The sequence below is a fragment of the Thalassophryne amazonica genome, chromosome 11 (genome assembly GCF_902500255.1).
Source record: "Thalassophryne amazonica chromosome 11, fThaAma1.1, whole genome shotgun sequence".
Lineage (NCBI taxonomy): Eukaryota > Metazoa > Chordata > Actinopteri > Batrachoidiformes > Batrachoididae > Thalassophryne > Thalassophryne amazonica.
The window spans coordinates 20,308,446-20,321,300 of NC_047113.1; the positions used below are offsets into that span (position 1 = coordinate 20,308,446).

General features: G+C 39.2%; 1 protein-coding gene across 1 annotated transcript in view; it reads right to left on the reverse strand.

The window, feature by feature from the left end:
• Positions 1–12,855, reverse strand: part of rom1b (retinal outer segment membrane protein 1b) — a 29,045-nt gene that overhangs the window by 8,066 nt on the left and 8,124 nt on the right. The window contains exons 3-4 of the mRNA XM_034182083.1: positions 11,453–11,640; positions 3,501–3,747 (exon numbers count right to left, since the gene is read on the reverse strand). Coding sequence (XP_034037974.1) covers positions 3,501–3,747; positions 11,453–11,640 — 435 coding nt within the window. The remainder of the gene's footprint in view (positions 1–3,500; positions 3,748–11,452; positions 11,641–12,855) is intronic.

Sequence of the window (12,855 nt, forward strand, 5' to 3'; positions counted from 1 at the left end):
GGGGTTCCCATGATGCACTGAGTGTTTCTTTCTCTTTTTGCTCTGTATGCACCACTCTGCATTTAATCATTAGTGATTGATCTCTGCTCTCTTCCACAGCATGTCTTTTTCCTGGTTCTCTCCCTCAGCCCCAACCAGTCCCAGCAGAAGACTGCCCCTCCCTGAGCCTGGTTCTGCTGGAGGTTTCTTCCTGTTAAAAGGGAGTTTTTCCTTCCCACTGTCGCCAAGTGCTTGCGCACAGGGGGTCATTTTGACCGTTGGGGTTTTTCCGTAATTATTGTATGGCCTTGCCTTACAATATAAAGCGCCTTGGGGCAGCTGTTTGTGATTTGGCGCTATATAAATAAAATTGATTTGATTTGATTTGACATGTCATAGAATCCAATGGACGTTGACCTTGTTTGACCTTTACTTTGGAGACCAAGCATTCAACATTGTCGAAACTACTCCATTTATTAATCATATTAGCTCAACCAATAATTTGCACCACTTTTTACCAACAATGGAGCAACTTTATCTTTTGATCCCTGTACAAACTGAAACTGACCTTTGTCACCATTTTTGCTGTTTTTATCCCGTAACTCCATAGAATTCAGTCACAGATAGTCCAAACTATACCTTTTTGGAATCTTTATGATCAAGCAAATAATGTGGTATAGTTTTCAATATGATTGGCGCATCTTTTAATTTTGACAACTGTGTAATTCTTCAATTGACCCCTACCTGACCACCGATTGAAAATTCAAGTGGCCAATCATTTTTTCAGAAGAGTAATGTCTAAGGAGTATTTCTGATGAATTTGATGCTTTTATCACCATTTGCATGATTGTTTCAGTTATCTGCTGCACTACATCTAAAAATAGACACCTACTTGAAAAATGTTGAACATCCCCTTTAAGTAGTTGTACCTTTAAATTAAGTAAACTAAAAAAAGTGCTTTAAATGTTTTAATGTTCCCACTTTTTTAATAGTGTGGCCAGTTACTAGAATTCTGGGACAGTGAATGTTATCATTATTTTTTTAAATCAAGATATGAGTTGCAGTTATGAAGGTCTAGAGATGGACCGTCAGTATTCTCACAGCACCAATGATAATAAAGCTGGAGTTGTCAATATATTTATTGAGTGCTGCAAACAAACCAGCAAGCTCAAAATAAAATTCACCGCAGGTTTTGTGCTCAGACATTTGCCAGAAACAAAATCAAATGCTATTTTGCAGCTCAGCGTGAGGCCTCGATAACTCGACCCTGAGCAGCACTGAGATGCTGCGTTTAAAGGTATAGATTGTTTGATAAGCCTGAGGATACGGAGAAAGCTGGTGTGCGAAGCTTCCTGCTCTGTCTTCACTTTTGTTATTCGACAAGACCAGGTCATCAATACTGTTATTTGGAAAAGGAGTGAAAGTGGATGTTTGATTAAAAGACTGATGGCAGGAAAGACAGAAATCGATTGTCTGTCGATGTTTTCTTTTGGCGCTTGTTGCGGCGGTAATGTGCATCAATACTCTTCACCCTCTCTGTCAGACTGGATTTATTTTGTATGCGTGAGTTTAGTTCGTTTAAAGTTGTTTGGATTTAGTGTCATCTATTGGTGAGGTTGCAGAGTGGATTATGTCACATGTCATGATTTTATTTCCCTTTAACACTTTTCCATCTTTGAAGATGGATTCAACTCATATGACAAGTGATATGTTTGATTCCCCATTTCACAAAAATCGAGTTCCCAAATGCTAGCAACCAGTAGACTGTATGGAGGCGCAACCAGTGGTTCCTCTTCTGTTCTTCTTCAGTCTTCCTGGCTCTCTGGGGCTGCTGTATCAACACTGCGGCCTCAAGGCCTCATTCTGCATTTATGAAAGCAGGCTGATTCAACATGGCATACACTAATGAACACATGTCATGACTGCTCTGTTCCAATTCTTCAAACAACCATTCTAAATCCTACACACCGTCGTAGCTTTACAAGTAATAGCAGTCAACACTTTTGATATGAGGAGTATTTGTGTTTACTGGCATTTTATTTTTGCCAGCCCTTAGCAAAAAGAAGTTTATTCAAGTGTACTATGAGTATACTTATTTTAACTGAGGAAGTATACTTGAAGGTGACTTTTTATAAACTATATTTTATACACTTAAGTATAGTGAAGTATACTTACTTGGCTTATACTGATAAGTATAAACAAAAGTCTAAGTACATTAATACTAAGACTTACAAAGTAAGTCCCTTCGGCTGCTCCCTTGTTTGCACTTGGGGTCGCCACAGCAAATCCAAGGTGGATCTGCATGTTGAATTGGCACAAGTTTTACGCCGGATGCCCTTCCTGAAGCAACTCCACATTACATGGAGAAATGTGGCGGGGTGGGATTTGAACCCAGAACCTTCTGAACTGAAACCAAGCGCATTAACCACTTGGCCACCACCCCTGTTAATACTAAGACTTACACTTATACTTTAATACTAAAACTTGCACTTATACTTAGTATACTTTTTACGTCTTTCTGCCACAAAGTACTAACACTTATTATGCACTTGGAGCAAGATATACTAAGTCAAGTCATTGACTCAAGTAACTGAAAAGAAGTCATAAAAGTACAGATTTTTTTTTTCTATGTAGTTATTTATTTTTGGTTCCAAAGGTTTGCACTTTTCTTTTACCTTTTTTGACAAGGAAGGACTTTAGTTCTCAGTTGAAGACACTATGTTTACATTTTTACAAATAAAGACTTGATCTTGGAGAGACCATTATATTTACATTTTACATGCACTTTTTCCTTTAATTTTCTCCACAAAGGAAGGACTTGATTTCATAGGTCTTTGTTTTTGAAATGTTTGAAAATATATCAAACTTGTTTTCAACATTCTGTCTTGTGATTTTTTTAAATGCATCACATTCTTGTGTACATACAGTATGAGTACACTTTAAGAATACTTTAAGGAGTATATTTTCAGTATAAACAGTAAACTACAAGTAATATGCCAAGCAAAATTAAATTATAAAAAGTAAAATAGTGAAATAACCAATGTGTATAACAGTATACTTTAAGTATACAATAATATACTAAAAATAGGGACTCAAAGTATACAACTAGTATAATGGTAGTATATCGATAAGTGCACTTGTGGTATACTTTAAGCATAAGAGCGGGATATATCAAGTACATTGATAAGTGTACATGTGGTATACTTTAAGCATACAAAAGGGATATACCAAGTACATTGATAGTATAAAGATGAGTGTACTTGTATACTTTAGAGTGTACTTTTGCAAACTTAAAACTAACTTTAAAATATACTTTTAGAAACTTGAAATGTTCCAATTTAGTCCAAAAAAGTATTAAATTTGTGTAGTTTCTAGTATACTAACAGTACACGGTCTGTAGTATACTTGCTATACTTATACTGAAGCATACTTAATAAAATGAACTTTAAGTATACTACTTTTTGCTAAGGGAGTTTTACCCAGAACACCTGAAGTGGTATTTAGGAGTTCATGTCACCCACCTGGATTAACACGACGGACAGCACACCAGGACCCGTGGAGTTCATGAGATCCATGTAGTAGTCGGTGAGCGCCTGCCTGCAGCCGCGGCTGTACAGGTTGAGCTCTTCAGTTTGGTACTCGTAATTGTAGTGGGCGCTGTTGTCTGTCAGGCGGTACTGTAGGCAGGGCCGAGGGGAGGTGGGGTTACAGCAGCTGAAAGGAACGCCATCCAGCAGGTAACGGCCGTCCACGTTACTCCGAATACGACTGCAAGGAAAAGGCCAAAATGGCTTCATAAGTAAAAAGAGTTATGGAGGTTTACATTTAAAGTGAAGAGACGGATGTGAAGTGTCTGCACATTATCAGCGCCCTTCTGTTCATTTTTCCTCCTTTTATTTTTTGCCTGACACTTTTTCATTAGGCTGTAACCTTTTCCATCCATTTCTGTCATTCTCTCCTTGGATGTAAAGGCCAAATGTTCCATTTTTACTCCCATTCGAATGTGCATTATTCTTTCAGTTCCTTCCATCTTCCTTCCTCTAATGCAAATTGTTTGACTTTTTCGGATGCTAAATCCACACATCTGTCACTTTTTTGCTTTAGTCTAGGACCGAGCTGAGACATGTATGCACATCATGTAGGAGAGGATAACTCAACTGTTCAAGACTAATATGACCCCAATGAAACTTGGGATATGTGCCAAATCTGCCACGAACAGCCCAAAAATGACCACCCCCTTTTTTGTCCCAAGTGTTACTTCAAATACAGCTGTATTTTCTAAACTACAGCAGCTACAGATTTTCTAAGGTATTCAAAATGTCCAGAATGACCAGTACATGTTTAGATGAGTCATAGAAGAGTGTAAAATTTCTAATGTTGATATTTTAAGAGAAAACCCCGAGAAAATGACATACATAGAGTCCAGAATCACCACATATTTAGTAACTTAAACTTTCTGGGCTATTGGCTGTTGGCAAATTTCCCTGATAATCTTTAAAGCATTTAAGATGTCTAGATAACTCCAGATGACTGAAATAAAATGTCATTATATTTGGCAAATGTTCATTTTATTTCAATGTTATAAGTTATAAGATAAGTTGTCCCACTTATTTTAGCCATTTTCTCTTAAAATATCAAAATAAAAATTTTACACTTTTCTGTGACCCTCTCAAACATGTACTGGTCATTCTGAACATTTTAAATACAACCCCAATTCCAATGAAGTTGGGACGTTGTGTAAAATGTAAATAAAAACAGAATACAATGATTTGCAAATCCTCTTCAACCTATATTCAATTGAATGCACCACAAAGACGAGATATTTAATGGTCAAACTTTATTGTTTTTGTGCAAATATTTGCTCATTTTGAAATGGATGTCTGCAACACGTTTCAAAAAAGCTGGGACAGTGGTATGTTTACCACTGTGTTACATCACCTTTCCTTCTAACTAAAGGTGGGCGATACTGGGAATTTTGGTATTGATCCGATACCAAGTAAATGCAGGCCCAGTATCACCAATATCGATACCGATACCGATACCGATACTTTTTCATATTTAAGCTCCATAGATCCAAAGGATCCAAAAGACCTAGAACAGAATTTCGCCAAACATTGTACATGACAACAAAATACTTTATTGTCACAATCAACATTTTTGTTTAAAAAAAATATTACTCAACACAACTTAAAACAAAATCTCCTGAGGTAGAGGGCTGACTCGAGGAGAGGATTGAGTGGGCGGGCCAGGCTGAGCCTCCATGCATGGCTGTTGGCTGGTGTTGCTGAGCCACGTGACAGCACAACAACAAAAGACCAAAGGGGGGAGGTTGCGCTGCTCCGTGTTGTGTGACACAGTGCAGGGCTGCTCTTACAGACAGAGAGTAGACTTTGATGAATCTGCGTGCACAGCAGTCAGTGCATGTGGGAGAGAAAAAAGCTTGAGTATCAATCATTTTACATGAAGATCGTTCAATATCAATACCAGTGTTGGTATCGATATTATCCATATTAGGATCGATTCGCCCACCTCTACTTCTAAAAACACTCAGTAAGCATTTGGGAATTGAGGACACTAATTGTTGAAGCTTTGTAGGTGGAATTCTTTCCCATTCTTGCTTGATGTACAACTTCAGTTGTTCAACAGTCCGGGATCTGTTGTATTTTGCGCTTCTTAATGCACCACACATTTTCAATGGGTGACGGGTCTGGACTGCAGGCAGGCCAGTCTAGTACCCGCACTCTTTTACTACGAAGCCACGCTGTTGTAACACGTGCAGAATGTGGCTTGGCATTGTCTTGCTGAAATAAGCAGGGATGTCCCTGAAAAAGACGTTGCTTGGATGGCAGCATGTGTTGCTTCAAAATCTGGATGTACATTTCAGCATTGATGGTGCCATCACAGCTGTGGAAGTTGTCCATGCCATGGGCACTAACACCAGTGGTGTCAAAAGTACACACATTTGTTACTTAAGTAGAAGTATAGATACTGCAGTTTAAAAACACTCTGGTAAAAGTTGAAGTATCAACTTGACCTCTTTACTCAAGTAAAAGTGAAAAAGTATGTGCTCCAAAACCTACTTAAAGTATAAAAGTATAAAGTAACCTTAAAAAAAAAAAAAAAAAAAAGGTAGATGCCACTATATGAATTGAAAGCTTAATTTAAAAACTGATTCATTCTACATGTGGCCCAAGACCCAAAACCCAAAATTACCCCCAACACCACCTGCATGAAAATGTTTCAATTCTAGAAGCTCTGAAATGCAATCTGGGACTATTCCAGACAATAAACTGCAGTGAGTGCAGCATCCATTTAGTGAGAAAAAAAAAACTTTCCTTATTCAGATTCATTCCAGTAGTATTCTGCTCTTACTAGGATGCAGCAGTTTTCTAGTTTGGCAGATAGTTCTGGAGGAAATCACTGAAGAAATTAACACATTGAAAATATGGTTTGACCGAAACAAACTGTCATTAAACTTAAATAAAACAGGGATGAAATGGAGGTGTAAGAGTCACTAGGTGTTCACAGGAAACACTTATTTATTTCTGTATGTATGTATGTTCATTGTTAGTTGCTTTTATATTTTATTTTCTGTTGTGTTTCTATTCAGGTTCTTTTTGTCTCTTTCTCTGAAATTGTATATAATAATTATCATTAGATTATTAATATATAAACAAAAATAAATTTAAGAAATATTACAATTTGAAAACAAATGCACCCGAACGTGAAGACAGCTGGAACTGCTTCATGCTAACTTTTAACATTGAAAATGCCATAGACATGCTAACGTGTTAGCGTCGCTCCCATTTTTAAGTTATAAAATACATCTATCAACTGTTTCAGAAGACCATAACAGGTCGGTTTAACATAGAAAAGGTAAATAATACTCACAGAAGTATGCTCTTTAGGGTTTTAGCGGGGGAAAATTAAGCGAAAGAAAGAAAGAATAAACGAAACAATAGGTTGAAGCATTGCTTCAATCTGCAAACCACTGCTTCGACTGGTTCAAAATCCATTCCTTTATCTTCATTGATCCATGTTTCTGATATAGCAATTATGTTAATTTTTTTTTTAAATTGACTTAAATATTCTTTAATGTTGTTAAAGTTTGCATACAGACTTCTGCTGTTGAAATGGATTATTGATAATTTGTTATCCGTTTTAATGATCCGATTAAACTGTTCATCTGTATAATAGCAACAACTGTCATTAATATTTGAGAAGAAATTATTGTCCGGGTCTATATCGTGCTCCAAGTCCAGTACATTGTGGTCTGTGTATTTAAATGTTCTCAGTTCTAGTTTTCCATGATCAGCAATCCTGTGAGTTATATCCTTCTTGTCTCCAGATGTAGATGATGTAGTAGATGAATAGGTTCCTCTGGTCTGTGTCATGGTGTTGTGATGTGTTTGTGTCCTCATACCTTATTGGTCGTATTTGTCCAGTTCCTTGATGTTCCTGATTACCATAACCTTCGCTTGTTCTGGTGTTCCGTTCAGTTTGATGAATGTTTTGCAGTTGGATGTCCATGTCTGTTGAATTTTTCCCTGCTTTTTTAAGAGACGAGCTTTCCTGGCGATGTCTGCGTTTCTTTTGGTCAGATGTTCATTGATGAATACGTTTGTTCCTTTGAGTTTCCGTCCCTGTTTTAACAATGCCATTTTATGTTTTCTGTTGACAAACCTCATTATAACTGCTCGCTTGTCTCCATCCTCTCTCCTGGGCAGGGGGTGGCACGCTTCAATGTTATTACAGTCCATTTGAATACCTTTAGATTGCAGGAAGTCAGCCACCTGTTGTTCCACTGAGCTGGCCTCCTGCTCACTGGCCTCCCCTCCACTGTCTTCTGACACCGCCCGTGTGTAGGATCGAGGTTTAATATGAATTCCTGTAATAATAACGTCGTTCATCCTTGTGTACTGTTCCAACTCTGCAACACGGTTCTCCAGGTGCACCAGACGCCGGTCTTTCTCGGCATTCTGGATCCGGAGAGCCTTCACTTCTTCCACCAGCTCCATAATGGATTTCTGCTGCATTTTAACCACAGAGATTTCCTCAGACAAAAAGTCCAGGGACTTCTTGATATCGTCTCCCTCCTCCGCCGTCAGTGCCTTCTTCGGACCCATTGTCAGATAAATCCGCGCTGGCACCTCGGTAAAGCCGCGCCGGTGGATGTGCTGAAGCCAAGAGTAACGAGGCTGTTTGTTTTAAAAATGTAAGGAATAGAAAGTACAGATACTTGTGTGAAAATGTAATAAGTAGAAGTCGGAAGTAGGCAGAAAAATAAGTAATGGAGTAAAGTATAGATACCTAAAAAGTGTACTTAAGTACAGTAACGAAGTATTTGTACTTCGTTACTTGACACCTCTGACTAACACACCCCATACCATCACAGATGCTGGCTTTTGAACTTTGTGCTGGTGACAATCTGGATGGTCTTTTTCCTCTTTTGTCCGGAGGACACGACGTCCATGATTTCCAAAAACAATTTGAAATGTGGACACTTTTCCACTTTGCGTCTGTCCATTTCAAATGAGTTCCAGCCAGGCTTGGGGAGTAAGGGAATACATGTAACAGCGTTACGTAATTAGGATATAGAAAAAGGTAACTGTATTCCGCTACAGTTACAGAAAAAAAGACGTATTCAGATTACAGGTAATTTAGTAAAAATGGGGATTACTTCGCAGGATTACAATTTTAATGCATTTTATGATATTATCTGTGTATAATTTTTTTTTTCTTTGAAACGAAAACGTCCCTTCATGGACAGCGACATGACGTCTCCTAACCGGGCAAAATATTTATGAAGTTCCCGGATGTTAATGCATTTTCAATGGAGATCCGCGACTGGACACACTCAGAAAAATGCTCGCAAAATACATGTTAAAATGCCATTTTGACCTGGATTTCGAGCCAGTAAAATTAAATTACATTAAATTATGTCAGGAAAGTATTAAACTTACTCTGACACCCACACATTCCCAAATATTAGTGTTGAAAGTGACACGGATCTGCGCTGTTCAAGCTGCTGTGCTGAGGTGTCCTGCAGCAGCTGCTGTGTTCAACACAGCTCCTAAAACCATTAAAATACATTTATTTTTTGTTGAAAATTTAGCAGGTGAACACTGGGTGTGTTTAAAACAATATTGTGGGTGCTCTTAATTCATAATGTGAAGTAAAACAGAGCATGCTGTTTTGTGTGGGCCGCTGAAGAGGAGGTACTGCTGGCCCACCACCACAAGATGGCGCCCTGCTTGAAGTGCGGGCTTCAAGCACGAGAGGGCGTCGGAGCAACCAGGAGTGACAGCTGTCACTCATCATCCGTACCAGCTGTCACTCATCCACTACTCATCACCACCACCATAAAGGCCGGACTGCAACTCCACCTCCCCGCCGAGAAATCAGCTACCATTCAGGTAACTTTCTCTGCTGACTCAAATCATTGAGTGATAACCTGAACTTCTTTCCAGCCGTTATCCTGTGGTGTTCTGCCTTATCTGTGGGATTGGCGTTTGGTGTGATCAGCGACGGCTTCGCCTCACACCCCAAACCAAGATAAGTGGTTAAACAGGAGCTGCACGAGTGTGTGATTGGAGGTGGAGGTTCTCCCTCCTTTACTGAACACTGACTGTGGGAGTACTGAGTGTGCGAACTCACACTCATCAGGACTGTCTCTGTTTTCTGCCAGCAGTACCGGGTCTGACTGCTGAAGACAGCGGCCACCTGGGGCGCAGGGCTTGGCGGCTCCGGTGTTCTTCAGCTCCGTTGGTGGTGGAAGCTGTGTGGGGATCCAGCTCTTCTCTCGCCAGGCGTCTTCTATCATCGAGCCTGCCCACACGTCACCTGGTGTATGATTGACAGTCCACCATATTGTTATTGTCTGTACGTCGTTGTGCGATTCACAACATTAAATTGTTACTTTTGGCTTATCCATTGTCCGTTCATTACCGCCCCCTGTTGTGGGTCCGTGTCACGTCACTTTCACAACACATGCCATGTAAAAGAATAATAAACTATACTATGTAATCAAGACTATTTATATTTAGTTTATTTTGTCTGTATTAGCATATTTGATATTGGAGTAATCCAGAAGTAATTGAAAGTAATCAAATTACATTACTTTAATATTATGGTACTTGGATTACGTTACTGATTACATTTTTCAACAGGTAACTAGTAACTGTATCGGAATACATTTTTAAAGTAACCCTCCCAACCCTGGCTTGGGCCCAGAGAAGGTGGCGGCATTTCTGGATGTTGTTGATGTAGATGTAGCGATGAACTGTGTTAACTGACAATGATTTTCTGAAGCGTTCCTGAGCCCATGCGGCAAGATCCTTTACACAATGATATCGGTTTTTAATGCAGTGCCACCTGAGGAATCAAAGGTCACAGGCATTCAATGTTGCTTTTTGGCTTTGGTGCTTATGTGTAGAAAGTTCTCCAGATTCTCTGAATCTTCTGATTGTATTATGGACTGTAGATGACGTTGTTGTTCATTCGGCTGCTCCTGGTTTCGTTCAGGGTCGCCACAGCAGATACAGCCAGATCCGCATTGGTAATTGGCACAGGTTTTACGCCGGATGCCCTTCCTGATGCAACTCCAGTTTTACCTGGAGAAACACACACAGCTGCTGGTGTTCTAAAGAGGTCTCCCATCCAAGTACTAATCAGATCCTGTTCTGCTTAGCTTCTGAGATCTGACGGGATCAGGCTTACACAGAGCAGACCGGCTGCATGGACTGTAGATGATGGAAAATTCTAAATTCTTTGCAACTGAATGTTGAGAAACATTGTTCTTAAACTTTTGGACTATTCTTTCAAGCAGTTGTTCACAAAGTGGTGATTCTTGCCCCGTCTTTGCTTGTGAATGGCTGAGCCTTTTGAGGATGCTCCTTTTATACCCAATCATGACACTCACCTGTTTCCAAACAGGTGTTCTTTGAGCATTCATCAACTTTCCCAGTGTTTTGTTGCCCCATCCCAACTTTTTTGAAATGTGTTGCTGGCAAATATTTGCACAAAAACAATAAAGTTTATCAATTTGAACATTAAATGTCTTGTCTTTGTGGTGTATTTAATTGAATATAGGTTGAAGACCATTTGCAAATTATTGTATTCCGTTTTTATTTACATTTTATACAGCGTCCCAACTTCACTAGAATTGGGCTTGTACTTTGGAAACTGCTGCTGTTTAGAAAATACAGCTGTATTTGAAGTAAGGTTCAGGACAAAAAAGGGCGTGGTCCCGGATAGAGATTTTGGCACATATCCCAAGTTTTTCATTGGGGTCATATTGTCTAGAACAGTTGAGTTATTCTCTCCTAAATGATGTGTATACATGTCTCGGCTAGCCCCTCTACTACACCTCAGGCTAAGCTTTTTCCCCTCTCTATTACTCCTTCTGTTGACTTCTCACCCTGTCCTTCACTTTATCTCCCTGATTGTCACAATCTGTCTAATAGTCACTCACTCTTTTACTTCCTTGGAAGTGAAGTCCAGGTACCGGCTGCTGACCCACTGAACTTCAAACCAGTCTTTGAAGTTGTTGTTGCCACAACAGCGAAACTCCATCTGCAGACGATCAATGGTTTCTTTCTGGAAACAGCGGCCCGGCACGTCTGTGTCCTTATAAAAACGAATACCATTCCTCAAGCCGATCTGACAGAGGACAAAGAAAGAGAAACCGAAGAGTTTTAGGTAGTGTGCTCAAAAATACCTTTTTAATGTCAGAATCAAACACCTGCTTTGAGTTTCTCATTTATCAGTTTGGACTTGAAGGCGATATCAAAAAGTGATTTTGTAGAACAAATGTAGCATTTTTTCCCCTAAATATAGAAAAATTCACACACAGGGAGGTGATGGTCTAGTGGTTAAGCGTAGGGCTTGAGACCAAGGGCCCTTGGGCAAGGTCGTTAATCCCCTAGTTGCTCATGGGATGTAGTGACTGCCTTGTATAGCAGCAGCCTGACATTGGGGTGAATGTGAGGCATTATTGTAAAGTGCTTTCAGCATCTGATGCAGATGAAAAAGCACTATATAAATGCAATCCATTCAGTGGTGGGCACAGTTCTGCTAATCCGCTAACCCCTAATTATCGAAGGTAATGTTTTCATTATTAGATTAGCTTTTCAGATAACTTTGAAAACCATCATAGGACCAATTATTTTCCAATAAGTTTTGGTCCGATAATTTTTAGACCACTAACATTTTTGTAGACATAGCTTTTTATAGTAGATGTGCAGTTCTATCCTCTACAAACAGAAGAGCTGGTTCCAGAAGAAACCACTTTATCCTCTTCAGGCAAATGAGAACAGGTCATAGAAAAGAAAAAAAATAATTTCTTTTGACCCTATACTAATACAGTGGCAATAGCACCCAAGTCATCCAGGGGCATACAGTTTTAACTTATGGTTAAAATTTTAACCAAACTAATTTCGGACAAGTTATTTAAATTAACGTCACGTTTGAAGTTTTATAAAGTGAAAATATCAGATATATATTTTAGTTTCAAAGTAATGCACTAATTTTGAAGGTTTTAGTGTGGACATGCAGCTGTGTCCAGTGCATTATGGGTATTCACGAGTCGACACAAGAAATGCATTTGAGACGCTCTGATCAGGCTACACATGGACAACAGCATTAAACTCTTTGTATATGGTATATTGTATATTGCCTAAAACTCTCGTGAATATATTGAATATAGACGTTGTTATTGTGTTTGTTTTTATGTAAAAATGCCATGAGAAGCCCAGGTTGATTCTCCAAAAGCCGAAAAGTCTGTTCAATTGTGATTCAGGCCGTGTGATATAACCGGCGTCAAAATGTATAGAACACTGCCATCTCCTGGCGACCGGTTATATCACAGTGTTGTCA